General features: G+C 41.4%; 3 protein-coding genes and 1 long non-coding RNA gene across 5 annotated transcripts; all 4 read left to right on the top strand.

Annotated features, from left to right (window-relative positions):
• Positions 1-1,441: 1,441 nt before the first annotated feature.
• LOC110500942 lies at positions 1,442-5,297 on the top strand. Of its 2 annotated transcripts, XM_021578447.2 has the most exons (5): positions 1,442-2,278; positions 2,606-2,653; positions 3,076-3,126; positions 3,208-3,378; positions 3,960-5,297. In XM_021578447.2, the coding sequence occupies exons 2-5, from the start codon at positions 2,635-2,637 to the stop codon at positions 4,415-4,417; spliced, it is 699 nt and encodes a 232-aa protein (XP_021434122.2). In that variant the 5' UTR covers positions 1,442-2,278; positions 2,606-2,634; the 3' UTR covers positions 4,418-5,297. The 2 variants fall into 2 exon arrangements, with proteins under 2 accessions (XP_021434122.2, XP_036813878.1); XM_036957983.1 differs by lacking the exon at positions 1,442-2,278 and having other exon boundaries at positions 2,303-2,653.
• An 885-nt stretch (positions 5,298-6,182) lies between these two features.
• On the top strand, positions 6,183-11,030 carry LOC118942790. The gene is made up of 3 exons (XR_005038441.1): positions 6,183-6,262; positions 10,408-10,485; positions 10,977-11,030. It is a non-coding gene; the product is annotated as an uncharacterized LOC118942790 (long non-coding RNA).
• A 102-nt stretch (positions 11,031-11,132) lies between these two features.
• Positions 11,133-12,043, top strand: LOC118942807 (transmembrane protein 272-like). Its single transcript, XM_036956517.1, has 2 exons — positions 11,133-11,355; positions 11,835-12,043. The coding sequence occupies exons 1-2, from the start codon at positions 11,133-11,135 to the stop codon at positions 12,041-12,043; spliced, it is 432 nt and encodes a 143-aa protein (XP_036812412.1).
• A 5,818-nt stretch (positions 12,044-17,861) lies between these two features.
• On the top strand, positions 17,862-21,294 carry LOC118942789 (transmembrane protein 272-like). Its single transcript, XM_036956496.1, has 5 exons — positions 17,862-18,016; positions 18,374-18,457; positions 18,548-18,598; positions 18,748-18,939; positions 20,940-21,294. The coding sequence occupies exons 2-5, from the start codon at positions 18,403-18,405 to the stop codon at positions 21,173-21,175; spliced, it is 534 nt and encodes a 177-aa protein (XP_036812391.1). The 5' UTR covers positions 17,862-18,016; positions 18,374-18,402; the 3' UTR covers positions 21,176-21,294.
• Positions 21,295-23,919: the final 2,625 nt, after the last annotated feature.

Genomic DNA, 23,919 nt, shown 5'->3' with positions numbered 1-23,919 from the left:
CAAAAAGAACTTGTTGTTAAAACGGAAAAGTGGTGTGTGCATATGTATTCAACCCCTTCGCTATGAAGCCCGAAATAAGATCTGGTGCAACCAATAATCTTCAGAAGTCACATGATTAGTTAGATGGCACACAGGTGGACTTCATTTAAGTGTCACATAATCTGTCACATGATCTCAGTATATATACACCTGTTCTGAAAGGCCCCAGAGTCTGCAACACCACTAAGCAAGGAGCACCACCAAGCAAGCGGCACCATGAAGACCAAGGAGCTCTCCAAACAGGTCAGGGACAAAGTTGTGGAGAAGTACAGATCAGGGTTGGGTTATAAAAAAATATCAGAAACTTTGATCATCCCACGGAGCACCATTAAATCCATTATTAAAAAATGAAAAGAATATGGCACCACAACAAACCTGCCAAGAGAGGGCCGCCCACCAAAACTCACGGACCAGGCAAGGAGGGCATTAATCAGAGAGGCAACAAAGAGACCAAAGATAAGCCTGAAGGAGCTGCAATACTCCAATCTCCAATGTGGAGCATCTGTCCATAGGACCACTTTAGGCCATACACTCCACAGAGCTGGACTTTAGGGAAGAGTGTCCAGAAAAAAAGCCATTGCTTAAAGAAAAAAATAAGCAAACACGTTTGGTGTTTGCCAAAAGGCATGTGGGAGACTCCCCAAACATATGGAAGAAGGTACTCTGGTCAGATGAGACTAAAATTGAGCTTTCTGGCCATCAAGGAAAACACTATGTCTGGTGCAAACCCAACACCTCTCATCACCCCAAGAAACCATCACCACAATGAAGCTTGGTGGTGGCAGCATCATGCTGTGTGGATGTTTTTCATCAGCAGGGACTGGGAAACTGGTCAGGATTTTTTTTATTTTACTAGGCAAGTCAGTTAAGAACATATTCTTATTTTCAATGACAGCCTAGGAACAGTGGGTTAACTGCCTTGTTCAGGGGCAGAACGGCAGATTTTTACCTTGTCAGCTCAGGGATTCGATCTTGAAACCTTTCGGTTACTAGTCCAACACTAACCACTATAGTACCTGCTGCCCCAATTGAAGGAATGATGGATGGCGCTAAATACACGGAAATTCTTGAGGGCAACCTGTTTCAGTCTTCCAGAGATTTGATGAAATTTCCCAGTTCCGAGTTTCCAGTTGTTTTGAATGTGGCAGAAGTCATGCTCGATTGACAGCATGGCCAATATATTCCACTTTTTCTGGCCTATGGTGTTGAATTTGTATCCTTTTAAGCTTGGAAAAGAGACCTTTAAACCCAGACTTGGACCACCCACCCACTCCACTGAGTAGCAGGCTAGTGATTGCTTTGCAACGCTTATAGTTACCCACTAATTCCTTCCAAACAACTCTTTGTTGAATTTGCGATTTCCAACTTGTTGTGTAATGTTTATGTCCAATGGCCGATGAGCACCAATACATTTTATCCATAATTTCGCTTCATATGACAAGAATTGAAAGGATTTGCCAGTCGATTGTCGACGTGATTCATGATGAAGACTGCATGTCTAGCTTGCTAGCTAAGATTTTGAAAGTATGATGTTGTCATGATCAGTCCAATCAAAGCTACGGTAGATATAACGTGATTTGACATCATTTTATCTGTGGCTAATGACCTTGAGCCTTCTTGGATGGGCATTTCTAATGTAACTCTATGGCAGCATCCAAGGCGCTTGAATTTTCCAGCTCTCCCCATAGATTTTGCCGTGACGTACAGTAGTGTCCCCATGAGTGACAGAACACTGAGCCAATCATATCGCAACTGGAGAACATTACCAAACTGGCTTCCCCACCACCACAGAAAGCACTGAGCTAAGCTGAAACACCTGCATTTTGGAGATCCCTTACTCAAGAAAGCAAAAAAGAGACCATGCAGCTTTATTAACTGAATAATTAAAAAATAGATATATTTATATGTGACAGGAATTAATGCCACTGCTGAATACAACTGCAACTTTAAATCAATATAGTGTTTGTGTTTGAATTAAGATGCAGGATTAAGATGTCAGATCTGCTGCCACCCACAAGATGCAGTAGTGATAAAGTCCGGAGAATGTGGAGTTTCTTATCATTCATCAAACTGAAAGTACTACCTTTAGATTCATACTGTTACAGTAAGGTCACCGTAGTTCCCTTTTTTTTAGCCACGTTCCAATTCCCTTTTCACTTCTGCATTTATAGTTGATTTGGTGTTCAGCAGCGTAAGTGTCTGACCACTAAAGAGAACGCAAGTTCTACAGCTACAACAGGTAGGAAATGTATTAACTCACAGGATTTCTGCACTTCTATTCTCTCTCTCCTAGACGAGGATAACTCTGATCTATACGCGTTAGCAAACCAGCAGTGAAGAGTTAAGTAATGATGGTTCAATTGTAGCATTGTGTCAACAATAGATATATTTAGTTAGCCTATGTGACTGTGGGGAGTGTGACGGTGGGGAGCCTAGAAACTGACTGGAGTGGGAGTAAAGAGAAGATACTGCCGAAGTGCAGAAGGGACACACAACGACTACAGTGTTATCACTTCTTGTCTTCATGAAAAAGTACATTTTACATTTTGTCTCATCCGCCATTCAGGTCAATCCCACCAATCTGTGTCACGCACCATGGGCAGATGTATCGAAGGTGCGTACCTGAGCTACTTTTTTTTACGTTACAATCTGACGACATTACAGAAGCCTCAAAAATAGGTGTTTAACATAGCGGCAAATCTGATGCCCAACTGTGCAGTCGATGACGTGGCACGCAGCCATTGGTTGATGAAATGTAGTCCGTCTGGAATGTGACCCTTGTAACATGACATCATAACTCTTACTATACATATCGCACCCCTTTAGAGAACAGTTAGTCATGGTATGGCTGTGCTGTTGATGATAACTGAAGGGTAGGGAAACAATGACACATGTCTGTTTATAAATGTACACGATTATAAATGTATACATTTATAAAGGTTTCTAAAATGTAAAGATGTTATATCATCATGCTATGCAACCATAGATAGGGCATGAAACAACAACAAAAACATTTTGTGTTGTCTAATTCTGCAGTTTGCAAGCTGGTCTTATGGGTTGCAGTTTGTGTGACCTTCATTGTCATGGGTAAGTAGCTAGTAAGAAAAACATATCGTTATCATACCGCATCATCTTTCATCGACAAAACTCCTCTACTTCTCCACATAGGTGCTGTGTACGCTGATGACTGCCCAGTGAAACGTGTCATCCCTATCCACATGATCATTTCTGGATCTTTCGGGCTCCTCTATGTATTCTTCTCCTGCTGCAAGGACCGTGTTGTGTGCCAACATTTGTCTAAACTATTTTGGTTCATGATCATCATCTGGCTCATTATTGGTACGAGACATCAAATTACGATACATGTTGCCTGGTTTGAATATTTTTAAATGGTTCCTTCCTCACACCTTTCCTCCCGCCTTTCCTCCCTCCTTTCTTTGAGGTAATCACTGATCTGTTTCTGTATTGCTTCCAACAATCCAACATTATCAGCTCAGTGATTACTTCACGGAAGGAAGGAAGGAAGGAAGGAAGGAAGGAAGGAAGGAAGGAAGGAAGGAAGGAAGGAAGGAAGGAAGGAAGGAAGGAAGGAAGGAAGGAAGGAAGGAAGGAATGTACTGAAACTGTCATTTCAGCAAGCACCATCTCAGATTGTTCTGAAATCATTTCTGTAGTTAGAAACAGATAAGATTAGGATTTCTGCAACATTTATTTTGTTGAAAAATAATTTGATCTCTGAGAAGCTAATTGATTGCCAAATTGCCCATTTTAATTTATAGTATTCATATAATATTCTATAAATATAGTCTGATTTGGACCAAACTTTTATCTAACTTAGCCTTAACTCGACACTGCACAAAACTACACAAGATCTCTCAAACTGTGTACATTGATTACATTTCCTACTGCTTTGTCTACAGGCCATTTTTGGACCTTCTCTGTATTCCAACCCAACTACGCACGGAAAGAGATCATCGGCAACACAGTATACTGCAACAAATCTCTATACCTCTTTGTGGCCTCTACCACCATCATATTGGACATTATTATATGTATGTGGCTGCTTGTGTTGTTTGATGTATGTCCATGCTTCATACTTTGTCTGGTCTGCTGTGTCTCTTTATGCAAGTCTGACGATGGCAAACCTGTGCAGGTTGTTGAGCCTTTGACGGTTGTGGAGACTGAGGACTGTGTTGAACCTAAGGAGTGCGTGTGGACTGAGGTGTGTATGGGGATTGAGGTGTGTGTGGAGACTCAGGAGAGTGTGGGGCATGACGAGAGTGTGAAACATGAAGAGAGTGTGGAGTACGTGGAGAGTATGGAGTATAAGGAGTATGTGGTAACTGGGCAGAGTGAGTCCAACACTGCTCATTATTAATGCAATTCACTATTCACAATACCAATAGTAATTTACATTAATTTGTCTATTTTGGGGGGTGAGATCATGTAAAAATGTAGATGTCATCATAAAAAAATAAGCAATCAATGGGTCAATTTGTGCCATTATGTTACCAAAAATCTGAAGATTAAAATAAAAATATTAATTCCCACTTTGATTTTCAAGATTTAAAATGTACCTTGGTAGACAAATATTATCGTTACCATTTTTGAGCAGAATGATAATCATTTGGCTAATAGGCTGCTGTTCCACTTCACAAACACCCGCCCTGAAATAGTTTAGTGGAACGGCCCATCAATGAAAACGCACACCCAAAGAAAATGGACTGGTGTGTTAAAATGCCTGGGCCGACTATTGGTCCGATTTTGCCCCTGCTGTAGTTCGTAAATCATTACAATTATAATAACTAACTGGATCAAATTGTGTGACCATCATCTTAGTGCTTGACAAATACGAGGCCTAAGCACAACGCCTCTCCCCTATTTGACCTAGATAGTTTGTGTACGTATTAATATGTAGGCTAAGTGTAACCGATATGAAATGTCTAGCTAGTTAGCGGTGGTGCCCGCTAATAGCGTTTCAATTGGTGACGTCACTCGCTTTGAGACCTTGAAATAGTGGTTCCCCGGCTGCGCATTTTGTGGAGCGATGGGTAACGATGCACCGAGGGTGACTGTTGATGTGTGCAGAGGGTCCCTGGGTCGAGCCCAGGTTGGGGCGAGGAGAGGGATGGACTCAAGTTATATTGTTACATAAGTGTGCCTTTTGTAAGAAATAAAATAATTTATGTAGTTCTGTCCTTGAGCTGTTGTCTATTAATGTTCTGTATTATGTCATGTTTCATGTTTTGTGTGGACCCCAGGAGAGCACAGAGAGGCTGATGCCTATATACACAGACTTGAAATCCCTGGCCACTTTAATAAATGGAACACTAGTCACTTTAATAATGTCACTTTAATAATGCTTACATATGTTGCGTTACTCTTCTCATATGTATATACTGTATTATTTGCTGTTCTACTGTATCTTAGTCAACGCCCCTCTGACATTGCTCGTCCATATATTTATATATTCTTAATTCAATGCCTTAACTTGGACTGTGTGTATTGGGTATATGTTGTGAACTTGTTAGATGTTACTTGTTATTTAGTACAGCACTGTCGGAGCGAGAAACACGTGCATTTCGCTACACGCGCAATAACATCTACTAAACACGTAGATATGACCGATAAAATGTGATTTGACTTGCTTTTGCAATAGCTAATGGGCATCCTGATAAAATACCCCAAATACCAAGCTTATGGGTCTACTGTCTGTTACCAATATCAGCAATATTATATGCAGCAGCTTGTTTACTTGGAATAAACAGAGCAAATAATGCAAATGAATACAAAGTCAGACAGAGACTAAATCGAAGTTTGAATGTATTATGGCTCAATTGAATTGATAAAATGTGCGTTGTGTTCTTCCACAATAAAAAGGCCAGGGCTTCTAGACTGGTGTGTTTCATTTGACCTACTCTATTTGAGTTGGCATAATTCAAATGGTTGCCAATCTATTCAAATGAAGTTGTGCTGCCTTACTGTAACATTGTAAATTGTCAGTCGCCCGTACCGTTTCGATAAGGTAGCCAACAGTAGCTTGTGATCTTGGCTGCTTTCAGTCGCCCGCAGCACCAGACGTGGGACCGCAAGAGCATGCGCTGTCGAGAGCGGTGGCTCCGTCAGTTAATGAGAAATGGTGAAATGGTATTATTTTCTGACTTTCCCCAAGCGCAGATCTCTCAGTAGTAGTGTTTACTTCACTGACACACGCACAACCAAGGTAAGTTTACCATATCGCAATCAAATACATTTGACATGTTTTGCCAAATTCTGTAAAGGTTTTGAATTGATCTTTTTTTATCATAGCCTACATTCTATTGCCGACAATCCATGGATGCGTTCATTGGACATAGAGTAGACGAAAGAATAAGAGGCTGATCATTACTGGTTATCAATTGTCTGCATAGGTTCTTGGTTATTGGTATTAACTTAATATGATTAAATTACATAGTATTAGATAAATATTATTAATTGTAATGTAGAACTGTCCTACTGTGTTTTATTGAAAAAAATATAGTCTGTGATGGACTAACAAAATGCTAACGTGAACAAGTGTGACAGGTCAGGTTACTTCACTATTTAATGTAACTTCAACCAAACATAAAACGTTGTATGAAAACACAACGAGAGGTGACATTGCAAAGCTAAGAAAATAAAATGTGTATAGTTATGGGATTGTTGATTGTGTGATTGATGTTTGTGTCAACTTTTCATGGTAGATATACAGTGCATTCAGAAAGTATTAAGACCTCTTGACTTTTTCTACATTTTGTTAAATTACAGCCTTGTTCTAAAATTGATTAAATAATTATCCCCCCTCTAATCCACAGACAATACCACATAATGACAAGGCAAAAACTGAAATATTACATTTACATAAGTATTCAGATCCTTTACTCAGTACTTTGTTGAAGCACCTTTGGCAGCGATTACAGCCTTGAGTCTTCTTGGTTATGACGCTACAAGCTTGGCACACCTGTATTTGGGGAGTTTTTCCAATTCTTCTCTGCAGATCTTCTCAAGCTCTGTCAGGTTAGATGGGGAGCGTCGCTGCACACCTATTTTCAGGTCTCAAGATGTTCGATTGGGTTCAAGTCCAGGCTCTGGCTGGGCCACTCAAGGACATTCAGAGACCTGTCCCAAAGCCACTCCTGCGTTGTTTTGGCTGTGTGCTTAAGGTCGTTGTCCAGATGGAAGGTGAACATTCGCCCCAGTCTAAGGTCCTGAGCGCTCATGAGGAGGTTTTCATCAAGGATCTCTCTGATCTCTCTCAGTTCATATTTCCCTCGATCCTGACTAGTCTCCCAGTCCCTGACGCTGAAAATCATCCCCACAGCACAATGCTGCCACCACCATGCTTCACCGTAGGGAAGGTGCCAGGTTTCCTCCCAACGTGATGCTTGCCAATCTTATCTCGGAGCTCTACGGACAATTCCTTCGACCTCATGGCTTGGTTTTTGCTCTGACATGCACAGTCAACTGTGGGACCTTATATAGACAGGCATGTGCCTTTCCAAATCATGTCCAATCAATTGGATTTACCACAGGTGGACTCCAATTAAGTTATAGAAACATCTCAAGGATAATCAATGGAAACAGGATGCACATGAGCTCAATTTCGAGTCTCATAGCAAAGAGTCTGAATCTGTATGTGAATATGTTATTTCTGTTTTTAGTTTTTAATAAATTTGCAAACATTTCTAAAAACCTCTTTTTGATTTGTCATTATGTGTGGAGATTGATGAGAAAAAGGTTTTATTTAATCAATTTTAGAATAAGGCTGTAATGAAACAGATTGTGGAAAAAGGGAAGGGGTCTGAATACTTTCCGAATGCACTTTAAGTTTGTGTATGAATGGTATATAACATCATATCTCAACATCACAAACAGTCAAAAGTTTGGACACACCTACTCATTCAAGGATTTTCTTTATTTTTAATATTTTCAACATTGTAGAATAATTGTGAAGACATCAACACTTTGAAACAACACATATGGAACCAAAAAAGTGTTAAACAAATCAAAACATATTTTATATTTGAAATTCTTCAAAGTAGCCACACTTTGCCTTTATGACAGCTTTGCACACTCTTGGCATTCTCTCAGCCAGCATTACCTAGAATGCTTTTCCAACAGTATTGAATGAGTTCCCATATTTGCTGAGCACTTGTTGACTGCTTTTCCTTCCCTCTGCAGTCCAACTCATCCCAAACCATCTCAATTGGATTGAGGTCGGGTGATTGTGGAGGCCAGGTCATCTGATGCAGCACTCCATCACTCTCCTTCTTGATCAAATAGCCCTTACATAGCCTGGAGGTGTATTGGGTCATTGTCCTGTTGAAAAACAAATGATAGTCCCACTATGCGCAAACCAGATGGGATGGCATATCGCTGCAGAATGCTGTGGTAGCCATGCTGGTTAAATATGCCTTGAATTCTAAATAAATCACAGACAGTGTCACCAGCAAAGCACCCCAACACCATCACACCTCCTCCTCCATGCTTCACGGTGGGAACCACACATGCAAAGATAATTTGTTCACCTACTCTGCGTCTTCCAAAGACACGGCAGTTGGAACCAAAAATTTCAATTTAGACGCATCAGACCAAAGGACAGATTTCCACCGGTCTAATGTCCATTGCTCGTGTTTCTTGGCCCAAGCAAGTCTCTTCTTCTTATTGGTGTCCTTTAGTAGTGGTTTCTCTAATAACTGGTAACTCTAATGAACTTATCCTCTGCATCAGAAGTAACTCTGGCTCTTCCTTTCCTGTGGCGGTCATCATAAGAGCCAGTTTCATCATAGCGCTAATTGGTTTTTGTGACTGCACTAGAAGAAACTTTCAAAGTTCTTGAAATTTTACGGATTGACTGACCTTCATGTCTTAAAGTAATGATGGACTGTCGTTTCTCTTTGCTTATTTGAGCTGCCTTTTACCAAATAGGGCTATCTTCTGTATACCACCCCTACCTTGTCACAACACAACTGATTGGCTCAAACGCATTAAGAAGGAAATAAATTCCACTATTCCATTAAGTCACACCTGTTAATTGAAATGCATTCCAGGTGATTACCTCATGAAGCTGGTTGAGAAAATGCAAAGAGTGTGCAAATCTTTCATCAAGGGTGGCTACTTTGAGGAATCTCAAACATAAAATATTTTTTGATTTGTTTAACACTTTTTTGGTTACTACATGATTCCATATGTGTAATTTCATAGTTTTGATGTCTTCACTATTATTCTACAATGTAGAAAATAGTAAAAATAAATAAAACCCTTGAATGAGTAGGTGTGTCCAAACTTTTGACTTGTACTGCATGTACACTTTGGGTGCAAGAGGTCCTCTGTCCAGTGTCTGTTTTCTTTTGCCCATCTTAATCTTTTATTTTTATTTGCCGGTCTGAGATATGGCTTTTTATTTGCAACTCTGCCTAGAAGGTCAGCATTCCTGAGTCGCCTCTTCACTGTTCACGTTAACGCTGGTGTTTTGCAGGCACTATATTATTGAAGCTGCCAGTTGAGGACTTGTGAGGCGTCTGTTTCTCAAACTAGACACTCTAATGTACTTGTCCTCTTGCTCAGTTGTGTACCGGGGCCTCCCACTCCTTTTTCTATTCTGGTTAGAGTCCGTTTGCGCTGTTCTGTGAAGGGAGTAATACACAGGTTTGTATGAGATCTTCAGTTTTTTGGCAATTTCTCACATGGAATAGCTTTCATTTCTCAGAACAAGAATAGACCGACGACTTTCGGAAGAAAGTTCTTTGTTTCTGAACATTTTGAGATGGTAATCGAACCCACAAATGCTGACGCTCCAGATACTCAACTAGTCTAAAGGCCAGTTGCATTGCTTCTTAAATCAGCACAAAAGTTGTCAGCTGTGCTAACATAATTTCAAAAAGGTTTTCTAATGATCAATTAGACTTTTAAAATGATCAGCTTGGATTAGCTAACACAACGTGCCATTGGAGCACAGGAAGGATGGTTGATGATAACAGGCCTCTGTGTGCCTATGTAGATATTCCATAAAAAATCGCTTGTTTCCAGCTACAATAGTCATTTACAAGATTAACAATGTCTACACTGTATTTCTGCTCAAGTTGATGTTATTTTAATGGACAAAATTGTGCTTTTCTTTAAAAAACAAGGACATTTCTAAGTGACCCCAAACTTTTGGACGGCAGTGTATGTTTACAACTGAAATCATTACCTATCATCTCTTATCTATTATCTCTGTTGTGGCTAATTGAGAATTGTGAGAGCTATACATTACATTTCTATCTCCAATGTTCCAAGCGTTGCACACCACTGAATTAATACAGCGTCCTATGTCATGTTTGTGTCATGGCTCTCTATCGCCCTCTGTAGGCCTAACTGTGTCGCACAAGATGGAGAGGGGAAATCTGCTGCAACACATGCGTCACCCTTCCAAACCAACCATATCAGGTGTAATGAAATACGTCCGATTGCATCACTTAAGAGTTGCTCAGATCAATTGAATGGTGCATTTAGGGTCTAATCCTAACTTCCACTTAAAGCGCCCTTCCGCAGTTGAAACAGTAACATAGCTCTTGGTAAACAGCTGAAGGATGGGGCTGCAGAAATGTAACCACTATCGCATAATTCATAGACATGGCTATGGATGCAAGGACTGACCATCCATGCTATCGATTTACATTTACTTTATATACAAACATTGGAGTAAAATTCAAACAAGCTTATATTTTGGGTTCTGAGGATGACAGTTGAACTAAGCTCATGAGACATTTCTAAGTTATATTATTTAATAATCAATGGGTACATATCATTAATATATAGGTCCAAAAATGTATGTAGTAGCTGCAGATTACCACTTTAAGTCAAAGGGAAAATGTAGCTAAAATATGTAGATTGGGTTTAGGGCACAAATCTGAACCTCTATCTTCTCTCTCCCCCAGGTATCTCAAAACTACTTGCGTGTGTCATTCCTATCGCTCAGATCACCATAGGTGAGTAGCTGAAGTAAAACTTTTATAATACACCTTCCTTACCATTGTTGTACACTTTGCAACCCCCTCTTGCTGCAACTGACTATCCCAAACTCTCCTACCCCTATGTATTACTTTATAGGTGCAGTGTACCTGTATGACTGCCCCCGGCAGCACTACATCCCCATTTACCTGGTGGTAATGGGGGCCTCCGGCCTGGCCCTAGCCCTGCTCTCCTGCCTACCATGTGCCCAGGACTCAGATGACATGGCCCCCAACCTCCTAAACCACCTCTGCACCACCTGGAGCACCCTGGCCTCCCTCTTCCTCTTCTGCTGGTTCATCAGCGGTGAGTCTGAGAGACCGTGGGAGAGAGAAAGACGATGTGGTAGGATAGAGAAAGAACACGGTGTGTGTGTGTGTGTGTGTGTGTGTGTGTGTGTGTGTGTGTGTGTGTGTGTGTGAGAGAGAGAGAATAGGAAGAGAGAGAGAGGAGGAAGTGTTCCAGCACACTTTTAAACTCTTCCAAGAACTAACTGATTCCCACCAAAAATACAACGTTACAGTATCTCAAGCTGTGACAGTGAAAGACTTGCGAAAATAACAGACTTGTGTGAGTTTTACACTCTGTTAGGAAACATTTACTTGACAAAATGACTGTCTTTTCAACTTCATACCAAAGGCCTCTCTCTTTCTCTTTCTCTTTCTCGCTCTCACTCTCTCTCTCTTGCACTCTCGCTCTCTCTCCCACTTGCTCTCTCGCTCTCTCTCTCTCTATATATATATATATATATATATATATATATCGCTCTCTCTCTACCTGTCTAGGTAACGTGTGGATCTACTCCATCTATCAGCCCAATTTCAACCAGACACTGACTGAGGACCCCTACTGCAACAAGACCCTGTACCTGTTTGCCTTCTGGACCACCACTCTAGCTTACGTTGTGCTGGGCCTTCTGCTGCTGGGGGGATGCTGTATGCTTGTCTGTGCCTTTATACTGGGCAAGAGGGACCCTGATGACAACAGATCATGAGGGAGAGGATGAGAGGAGGGGAGGAGAGGAGACAACAGTACAAGACAGGAGGAGGAGGAAGGGAGAGTAGAGGGCAGTAGAGGAGAGGGGAGAAGAGAGGAGCGGAGCGGAGGAAGATCTTTTTGGAGAGGAGGAGAGGGGAGGAGAGGGTGTATAATGTTTACTAAACAAACGAGAGAAAACCAATGGAATCCAGTTATCAATTGAATAACGAATTATTGGTTTTAACTGTTATTATACATTACTGTGTTTCTGTATGAGAAATGTTGTTGCATTCATTCTCATTAGCTGAATTTTAAACTATTTTTAAACGTTATTAAATGTATTAAAGAAAATATTCAAATTGTGAATAATGTGCCTGTGTTTCATGTTATGATCCTAGTCTGGTGTAGGTATATGATTGTATCAGTGATTCAGTTTAATCTGCAGGACAAAACTGTTTTTGTATCACAATTAGTGTTACGGTGAGTGAATGAGGACCCAAAAGCGAACTAACTTAAACAGAGCTTCTTTAATAACCAAACAAAGGTAGGCTCAGATAGACCGGCAGATTCCGACAGGACAGGACAAGGTTACAGCAAACATGACGATAGTCTGGCTCAGGCATGAAACACAACAAACAAGAATCCGACAAGGACAGGAACAAAAACAGAGAGAGATATAGGGGACTAATCAGAGGGAAAAGGGGAACAGGTGGGAGAAGGGGTGACGAGGTAGTCAAGAGGAGACAAGGAACAGCTGGGGGAAAGCGGGGGAGAAAAGGTAACCTAATACGACCAGCAGAGGGAGACAGGGTGAAAGGAAAGGACAGAAAGACACAACATGACAATACATGACAATTAGTCAGTGATACAGGTCTATCAGAGCCACATTATTACCGGTTCTTACCTTCTGGGTAACTGTTGCATTTCCATGCCTAAGGTATATTGTTAATTCATTATATATCTCTATGGATAGCTCTACGTAATCATTGACTAACAAACATATCAGGCTTACTGTTATGTGTTGGACTGGGAGCCTTACAACCCCTGAGATCAAAATGAAAGTGAAAGATTCAGCTACTTGAGAATCCCAGACGAACCTTGTTCAGTTTAAATGTTACTCCATTTGAACTCTTTGTACAGCTATTTTCTTTCATTCAATGCTTTCGATATGCCCTATTCACCGATAACATCACAGGATACTTCTTATCTGTATGATTTGACAAAAACAGTGCTTTAATTAGTCTGAGCTGCACAAGGCCTATCTATATGAGCTGTCTTATTTGACACATAATATTTTGGTGTCCCCAACCTGGCTTAAAATACATAAACTCCTTTCAAATATTTGAGCTGCACTGATTGAGTTGCCTTGTACAAGGGAATCAATTGAATAATCCCAAAAGTGCAAAGTCCATGCTAAATCAAACGCCATTCAAATTACCAAGACAGTTAGAAGCCTTTCAAAATCACTGGGTTTAAATATATTAAATATACAATATACAAAAGTCTACAGTCAATCACAGACTACAAAAAGAAAACCAGCCCCATCGGGGACCCCGATGTCTTGCTCCGAGACAAACTAAACAACTTCTTTGCTCGCTTTGAGGACAATACAGTGCCACCGACACGGCCCGCTACCAAAACCTGCGGATTCTCCTTCACCGCAGCCAACGTGAGTAAAACATCTAAACGTGTTAACCCTCGCAAGGCTGCCGGCCCAGACGGCATCCCTAGCCAGGTCCTCAGAGCATGCGCAGACCAGCTGGCTGGTGTGTTGACGGACATATTGACGGACATGTTCAATCAAAAATTATCCCAGTCTGCTGTTCCCACATGCTTCCAACATTGTTCCTGTTCCCAAGAAAGCTAAGGTAACTGAGCTAAACGACTATCGCCCCTTAGCACTCACTTCCGTCATCATGAAGTGCTTTGAGAGACTAGTCAAGGATCATATCACCTCCACCCTATCTGGCACACTAGACCCACTCCAATTTGCTTACCACCCCAAAAGGTCCACAGGCGACGCAATCACAATCACACTGCACACTGCCCTAACCCATCTGGACAAGAGGAATACCTATGTAAGAATGCTGTTCATTGGCTACAGCTCAGCATTTTACACCATAGTACCCTCCAAACTCATCATTACCCCACCCTGTGCAACTGGGTCCTGGACTTTCTGACGGGACGCCCCCGGGTGGTGAGGGTAGGAAACAACATCTCCACCCCGTGGATCCTCAACACTGGGGCCCCACAATGGGACGGCCTACAGGGAGGAGGTGAGGGCCCTCGGAGTGTGGTGTCAGGAAAATAACTTCAAACTCAACGTTAACAAAACAAAGGAGATGACGTGGACTTCAGGAAACAGCAGAGTGAGCACCCCCTTATCCACATCGACAGGACAGTAGTGGGAAGGTGGAAAGTTTTAAATTCCTCGGCGTACACATCATGGACAAATTGAAATGGTCTACCCACACAGACAGCGCCACTTCAACCTCAGGAGGCTGAAGAAATGTGGCTTGTCACCAAAAACACTCACAAACTTTTATCACCGCCTGGTACGGCAACTGCTACACCCACAACCGTAAGGCTCTCCAGAGGGTAGTGAGGTCTGCACAACGCATCAACGCAAACTACCTTCCCTCCAGGACACCTACACCACCCGATGTCACCGGAAGGCTTAAAAGATCATCAAGGACAACAACCATCCGAGCCACTGCCTGTTCACCCTGCTATCATCCAGAGGGCGAGGTCAATACAGGTGCATCAAAGATGGGACCGAGAGACTGAAAAACATCTTCTATCTCAAGGCCATCAGACTGTTAAAAAGCGATCATTAACATTGAGTGGCTGCTGCCAACATACTGACTCAAATCTCTAGCCACCTTAATAATAAAAAATTGGATGTAATAAATGTATCACTAGTCACTTTAAACAATGCCACTTAATATAATGTTTACATACCCTACATTACTCATCTCATATATATTCACTGTACTCTATACCATCTACTGCATCTTGCCTTATGCCACATATTGTTATTCATTCCTTTGTTGTTGTGAAATTGTTAGATTACTTGTTAGATATAACTGCATGGTACTGTTAGTCCATAGTAACATGTCAAACAAAGTATAGAATAAATCTTTAGGATGTTTTTAACATAAATCTTCAATAATGTTCCAACCGGAGAATTCCTTTGTCTGTAGAAATGCAATGGAACAGAGCTTGCTCTCACGTGAACGAGCGTGGCCAGCTCGTGGCTCTCTGGCAGACCTCTGACTTGTTCGACTCCACTTCACAGTAGAAGCATCAAACAAGGTTCTAAAGACTGTTGACATCTAGTGGAAGCCTTAGGAAGTGCAACATGACCAATATCCCACTGTATCTTCAATTGGGAATGAGTTGAAAAACAACCAACCACAGATTTCCCACTTCCTGGTTGGAGTTTTTCTCTGTTTTTTTCCTGTCATATGAGTTCTATTATACTCACAGACATCATTCAAACAGTTTTAGAAACTTCAGAGTGTTGTCTATCCAAATATAATAATATATGCCTATATTAGCAACTGGGACTGAGTAGCAGGCAGTTTACTCTGGGCACCTTATTCATCCAAGCTACTCAATACTGCCCCCAGCCATAAGAAGCTAGTGTTCAGCGAAATAACAACACAATGTCAAATACAGGTATCCTAGACAAATACAGTAAGTAACATCCAATCACATTAATCGTCACTCTTTCGCGGGAATTCCACTGTCTGTATGAAGCCAAACGTAGCTGCTGATCATGTTGGTATCTGTACTGATGGTGCAAAAGCCATGATGGGAGACATAGTGGAGTGGTAACGTGCGTGCAAGCAGTTGCTCCCGACACCACTTGGGTGCACTGCAGCATCCACTGAGAGGCTCTTGCCTCCAAGGGAATGCCTGACAGCTTGAAAGACGTTTTGGACACTACAGTGAAAATTGCTAACTTTGTTAAAGCAAGGCCCTTGAACTCTCGTGTATTTTCTGCACTATGCAATGATATGGGCAGCGATCATGTAATGCTTTTACATACAGAGTTCATATGCAAGAATGGCTGGCTCCTACAGACATAGGAACCAGCCATTCTTGCATGGTCCTCCTTAAGTCATCATTAATAATTCAGTATTATCATTTTTTTCTCTTTGACTAGAGGTAATGGGATGACCTAGAGTGTATCATCCTGTGAAAATGTTATTTAATCAGAAGCCACTTTAGAATTACAAATCAATCATTTTGCTCTTTATTTAACCATCTTAGATATAAAACCTGATTTGGTCATTGAAAATTGTGAATAACTCACCACAGGTTAATGAGAAGGGTGTGCTTGAAAGGATGCACATAACTCTGCGATGTTGGGTTGTATTGGAGAGAGTCCCAGTCTTAAATCATTTTTCACACACAGTCTGTGCCTGTATTTAGTTTTCATGCTAGTGAGGGGCGAGAATCCACTCTCACATAGGTACGTGGTTGCAAAGGGCATCAGTGTCTTAACAGCGCGATGTGCCAAGGCAGGATACTCTGATGACTTAAGGAGGACCATGCAAGAATGGCTGGCTCCTATGTCTGTAGGAGCCAGCCATTCTTGCATGGTCCTCCTTAAGCCATCATTAATAATTCAGTATTATCATTTTTTTCTCTTTGTCTACAGGTAATGGGATGACCTAGAGTGTATATCCACCCAACTATGATCAGACCTACGGGAGCAAAACATACTGTGACAAAACTGTTTACATTCTCTACCTCTATCATATTGGACATTGCAAGTTCAGTGACACTGTCCGCATGGATTATCAAGTTCTTTCAGCAATTTGATGTCTGTGATGATAGTTTCAGTGTTGCTTTCTGTGAGTGCTGCTGAAGATGTTATGGGACGTGTGTGCTGTAAACACTCCAAACTATGGGAGTGCTGTGGCGGTGAGGGGACGTTAGTACCTTGGCAGGCTGTGAGGAATGTATGGCAACATAAATGTCATACAAGCTGACAATGTTTACGGGCTGCCTGGACAGGAGTGATCTCAGGAGTAATTCTTGGGGTGTTTTGAGATTTTTTTGACTAAAGGATTTTTGACTTGCCTTGTTGCTGAACCATCCAGTCTATTTGTCATATACTGTAAATCAACACATTGGTATGCTAATAAAATCAAACAACATCTTCCCCATTGAGTTCAATCAGAAATATACAGTACATACTATATGCATTATCATTGGGATACACTCATTTGAAGTGTTGCAACGATCAAGTGGTGTCTTGGGGACTATTTTCAAACATCCTGCCTTAAAGATTACAAACTAGTGTTCTGTTCATTAATGTAACTCTGGTAACTCTGGCTTTTGCAATGTTAGTCTTTGAAAAGAGAAAATGCAAAGGAAATGGCTGCTAAGAATAATTCTCTATGCAGGGTATGTAACGATGTTCGTCTGAGGAAGAAGGAGTAGAACAAAGCTCAGCGTGGTACTTGTTCATATTTCCTTTAATACACTGAACACTAAATACAAAAGAAGAAGAGAATAAATGAAAACCGAAACAGTCCCGTATGGTGAAAACACTGAAACGGAAAACAACTACCCACAACCCATAGTGGGAAAACAGGCTGCCTAAGTATGGTTCTCAATCAGAGACAACGATTGACAGCTGCCTCTGATTGGGAACCATACCAGGCCAAACACCTAGAAATATAACACACAGAACCAAAACATAGAATGCCCACCCCAACTCACGCCCTGACCAAACTAAAATAGAGACATAAAAAGGTCAGGACGTGACAGGGTATGAGTTGTGTTGTAGAGTGTGGTTAGGGGGTGGTTAGGGGGTGTTGCAATGGTTCTGCTTTGCCCTGAGGGTGCATTTCAAAACATCCTACCTCAATGGTAGAAGTTTCAAAGTTGACTAATTATGGCACAAGCTGTGAGGCTACATGGTAACGGAAAAGCAAAAATCTTGACAGATTCACTCCTTCACAAAAGAGAGGTAAGAGATACTCACAAAATAAAACATATTTTATGTATTGAATACTGTATACTTTTATCAACAACTAATTTTAGAGTTCAGTGTTTATTTCCACGTCATTTGGTAACCATTCATTTATGATTTCAGCATTTGACATAAAGTTAATCAAGTAAGAACCGATATCTACGCTGGTTTTTATCTTATTCATCATTTATTGGTGGTGGCACATTGTATAGTAGTGAATAAAAACTGAAACTAGTATAATTAAATGTCGGAGTCTTTGCTGTCTGCAATTTGGTAAATAAAACTTTGAACCTGGAACCATCTATCAAATAATTTAAGTTGAAATGACTGTTCAGAGACCAATCCTGTGTCTAGTCCTTTTAGATTTAAAGGACTCACAAAAGATGGAGACTTCACAGAGGTCTCCCGTTCTGTCATCCTGTCTGATCTCAATAATAGGTACAGTAGTTACCTCTCATATAACAAACGAATGTTCAGTGTTTTCAGGATGTTGTCGAGTTTGTGATCTCTTGATCTCTCTGTCTACAGTTGTGCTGAATATCATCCTGTGGATGTTTCTAATGTCAGCAGTGGGATTAGGTGTGTACCTCATATTTCCTTTCCTCTCCATACTCCTTACTGTGAGAATGACATTGATGGTGGATAAGATACTGCAAGATGCCTAAAACCACCCTTTGAGAGAAACTGACATACTGTGTATATAATCAATCTCCACTTTCTTCCTTTAGGGGCTATGCACCTACATGACTGCCCCTTACAGCCTTATATCCCCATCTACCTGCTGGTGATCGGGCTGACGTCCATCGCCTCCCTGCTCCTAGCCTACCTCAATAACACACTGGAGACTGGCTTCCTGAGCCTACTGTGTTCCTCCTGCATCTTCCTCCTCCAACTCTTCAACCTCGGCTGGTTCATCACAGGTAAGCAAGAGGGATGAGGAAAGGAGATTGAGGGAAGGGAGAAGGAGGTGGCAATAGACACATAGGGGCAAATCCTATCTTCCACTTAAGTCAAATTTTCACTTGCATTCATGCATTAATGTCAATGGGAGACTAACTGAAAGGATTTGCCATGTAGAGAGGCTAGGGGAAACAAGAAATTATGTGTTGAAGTTTTGGTGCACAAACCAGTCAACCAGAACACTTGAGCACAGGAAGTTGCAGAATAGCCTAGCACCACCAACTTCACATTGTCATTCCCAATACATAGACTCCACAGTATGTCACAAAGTAAACAGTAGCGTTATTTCCCAAAATCTGTATATACAGTGCATTGGGGACTACTTTACTATTTCCACATTATGTTACGTTACAGCCTTATTCTAAAATGGACTAAATCGTTATTTTCCCTCATCAATCTACACACAGTACCCCATAATGACAAAGCAAAAACAGATTTTTAGAAATCTTTGCAAATGTATTAAAAATAAAAAAAAACTTAAATATCACATTTACATGTATTCAGATCATTTACTCAGTACTTGGTTGAAGCACTTTTGACAGCAGTTACAGCCTTGAGTCTGCTTGGATATGATGCTTCAAGCTTGGCACACCTGTATTTGTAGAGTTTCTCCCATTCTTCTGTGCAGATCCTCTCAAGCCCTGTCAGGGTGGATGGGGAGCGTCGTTGCACAACTATTTTCAGGTCTCTCCAGAGATGTTCGATCAGGGTCAAGTTAGTTCTGGCTGGGCCACTCAAGGACATTCAGAGATTTGTCCCGAAGCCACTCCTGCGTTGTCTTGGCTGTGTGCTTAGGGTCGTTGTCCTGTTGGATGGTGAACCTTCACCCCACTCTGAGGTCCTGAGCGCTCTGGAGTGGGTTTTCATCAAGGATCTCTCTGTACTTTGCTACATTCATCTTTCCGTCTATCCTAACTAGTCTCCCAGTCCCTGCCGCTGAAAAACTTCCCCACCGCATGATGCTGCCACCACCATGCTTCACCGTAGGGATGGTGCCAGGTTTCCTCCAGACGTGACACTTGGCATTCAGGCCAACTCCAAGTGGGCTGTCATGTGCCTTTCACTAAGGAGTGGCTTCCGTCTGGCCACTATACCATAAAGGCCTGATCGGTGGAGTGCTCCACAGAGGAACTCTGGAGCTCTGTCAGTGACCATCTTGTTCTTGGTCACCTCCCTTTCAACCAGAGTGGTTGAAAAACAAGTTTTAATGACTCCAACCTAAGTGTATGTAAACATCTGACTTCAACTGTATGTAAATAAGGTATTTCTGTTTTTATATTTAATACATTTCCAGAAATGTCTAAAAACCTGTTTTTGCTTTGTCACTATGCTATATTTGTTTCAAAATGCTTTGTGATGTAGTCACGACAGACAAAGATATATAGTTAATCAGACTTTACCATGCATGTTGTTTACCAGCACATCAAGTACATGAAGACGGTAAGTAACAATTGGTTTCCGTTTCCTGTTTCCTGTGCAGCTTCAATACCACTGCCACTCTCTGTTGTCATCTATGCATAGTCACTTTAATTAACTCAACCTACATGTACATACTACCTCAACTAACTGGTGCCCCCGCACATTGACTCTGTACCGGCACCTCTATGTATATATTGTTAATTTTTCTTCTCCTCTTTAACTTGTTACCTTTATCTCTTATTCTTATCCATATTTTCTGAAACTGCACTGTCGGTTAGGTGCTCATAAGTAAGCATTTCACTGTAAGGTCTACTACACCTGTTGTATTCGGTGCATGTGACTAATAAAATGTTATTTGATTTGATCAATAGTGCTACAGTATTGTGTGTAGATTGATGAGGAAATTGCTTTATTTAATCCATTTTAGAATAAGGCTGTAACGTAACAAAGTGTGGAAAGAGTCAAGGGGTCTGAATACTTTCTGAATGCACCGTACCTATTATTGTCTGACATTATTCCTTGTTTTTCTCTGTATCTTAAGGGAGTGAGTGGGTGTACTCCATATATCCCCCGAACTATGACACGAATGGTGGAGAGAAGTACTGTCAGAGGAAGATATACCTGTTTGCTTTCTGGTTCAACAGCCTGGGCAGCATCTGTATGGCTGTGGTGTTCTTCTGTGGAGTGTTCTTCATCTTCCTTGCCTGTGTGAAAATGGCATTTAGGGGACACCATCTACTCCATTCACATAAGAGATCGTATGGTGTGGACGCTTGAGAACTCCATGGCACAGAAACCTCACTAACATGGTTTTGCTGTTCTTTCTTTCTTTCTTTCTTTCTTTCTTTCTTTCTGTCTGTCTGTCTGTCTGTCTGTCTGTCTGTCTGTCTGTCTGTCTGTCTGTCTGTCTGTCTGTCTGTCTGTCTGTCTGTCTGTCTGTCTGTCTGTCTGTCTGTCTGTCTGTCTGTCTGTCTGTCTGTCTGTCTGTCTGTCTGTCTGTCTGTCTGTCTGTCTGTCTGTCTGTCTGTCTGTCTGTCTGTCTGTCTGTCTGTCTGTCTGTCTGTCTGTGTGTGTGTGTGTGTGTGTGTGTGTGTGTGTGTGTGTGTGTGTGTTGGTGGTGCCTAGAGAAGTGGGTATACAATCATTTTCCCAAATGTTCTGCCCGGTGAAGGAAAGTCACACTGTGTGAAAAAAATTTTCCCATAGTTTTTCCAGGTATTCACTCTCAATTGCAATTTTTTTTTTTTTTACCATATCAGGAGACAATTTTGGGGTCTGGAAAAAATCTAAAAATCAATATTTGGGGAGGTGTAGTTGCCATTTAATTCAGTTTCACGCCATGCAAGATACCTTTTGGCTAGTGGGGTTTCTGTAGCCTAGTGTACAACGTACAAGTCAGAAGTTTACATACACTTAGGTTGGAGTCATTAAAACCTCATTTTTCAACCACTCCACAAATTTCTTGTTCACAAACAATAGTTTTGGCAAGTCGGTTCAGACATCTACTTTGTGCATGACACAATTCATTTTTCCAACAATTGTTTACAGACAGATTATTTAACTTATAATTCACTGTATCACAAGTCCAGTGGGTCAGATGTTAACATACACTAAATTGACTATGCTTTTAAACAGCTTGGAAAATTCCATATAATTATGTCATGGCTTTAGAAGCTTCCTTATATGCATCGCGGAAGTTAGAATAACAATGATCCAGGGTTTTACCAGCCCTGGTTGCACAATCGATATGCTGATAGAATTTAGGGAGTCTTGTTTTCAGATTAGCCTTGTTAAAATCCCCAGCTACAATGAATGCAGCCTCAGGATATGTGGTTTCCAGTTTACATAGAGTCAAATGAAGTTCGTTCAGGGCCATCGATGTGTCTGCCTGGGGGGGAATATATGTGGCTGTGATTATAAACGAAGAGAATTCTCTTGGTAGATAATGCGGTCAACACTTGATTGTGAGGAATTCTAAGTCAGGTGAACAGAAGGACTTGAGTTCCTGTATGTTGTTATGATCACACCACGTCTCGTTAATCATAAGGCATACCCCCGCCCTTCTTCTTACCAGAAAGATGCTTGTTTCTGTCGGCGTGATGCGTGAAGAAACCAGCTGGCTGTACCGAATCCGAAAGCGTGTCTCGAGTAAGCCATGTTTCCGTGAAGCAAAGAACGTTACAGTCTCTTATGTCTCTCTGGAATGCTACCCTTGCTCGGATTTCATCTCCCTTGCTGTCAAGAGACTGGACATTGGCGAGTAGTATGCTCGGGAGCGGTGCGCGATGTGCCCGTCTAAGGAGCCTGACCAGAAGACCGCTTCGTCTGTATCTATATCCACAGTAAAACTAGTCCTATATTGACATAACCTGAAAGGCCACTCAGCAAGGAAGATGCCACTGCTTCAAAACCGCCATAAAAAAGCCATACTACGGTTTGCAACTGCACATGGGGACAAAGACCGTACTTTTTTAGGAAATGTCCACTGGTCTGATGAAACAAAAATAGAACCGTTTGGAGGAAAAAGGGGGAGGCTTGCAAGAACACCATCCCAACCGTGAAGCACGGGGGTGGCAACATCATGTTGTGGGGGTGCTTTGCTGCAGGAGGGACTGGTGCACTTCACAAAATAGATGGCATCATGATGATGGAAAATTATGTGGATATATCGAAGCAACATCTCAAGATATCAGTCAGTTAAAGCTTGGTCGCAAATGGGTCTTCCAAATGGACAATGACCCCAAGCAAACTTCCAAAGTTGTGGCAAAATGGCTTGAGGACAACAAAGTCAAGGTATTGGAGTGGCCATCACAAAGTTCTGACCTCAATCCTATAGAAAATGTGTGGGCTGAACTGAAAAGGTGTGTGCAAGCAAGGAGGCCTACAAACCTGACTCAGTTACACCAGCTCTGTCAGGAGGAATGGGCCAAAATTCATCCAACTTATTGTGGGAAGCTTGTGGACGGTTACCCGGAACTTTTGACCCAAGTTAAACAATTTAAAGGCAATGCTACCAAATACTAATTGAGCATATGTTAACTTCTGACCCACTGGGAATGTGATGAAAGAAATAAAAGCTGAAATAAATCATGCTCTCTACTAGTATTCTGACATTTCACATTCTTGCAATAAAGTGGTGATCCTAACTGACCTAAGACAGGAATTTTAACTTGGATTAAATGTCAGGAATTGTGAAAAACTGAGTTCAAATGTATTTGGCTAAGGTGTATGGAAACTTTTGACTTCAACTGTAGACCTACATTGTAAATGTGATGGCAGAGTTCGCTAAAAAAAAGAATGCCCTCCCGATTGATAAAAATCCTAATGATATCATTCTGTCAGGTAGGCCTACTTTGGAGTCATTTAATTGTGAAGGTTCTTTTGGTAAAGCCTTGTTTACTCAAACAGCGCCTGATGACTGAATTGCGCTTTGCAAAGATTCAAACAAGACTTCGGACTAAACGTTTTCAATACCTGGTTTGCATACCCATTGTTCCCTTAGTTAGCATATACTGGTAGAT

This window comes from Oncorhynchus mykiss, chromosome 21 (genome assembly GCF_013265735.2).
Source record: "Oncorhynchus mykiss isolate Arlee chromosome 21, USDA_OmykA_1.1, whole genome shotgun sequence".
NCBI classification, from domain to species: domain Eukaryota; kingdom Metazoa; phylum Chordata; class Actinopteri; order Salmoniformes; family Salmonidae; genus Oncorhynchus; species Oncorhynchus mykiss.
The sequence above is the reverse complement of the archived record's forward strand: the minus strand, read 5'-3'. Positions and strand labels throughout refer to the sequence as shown.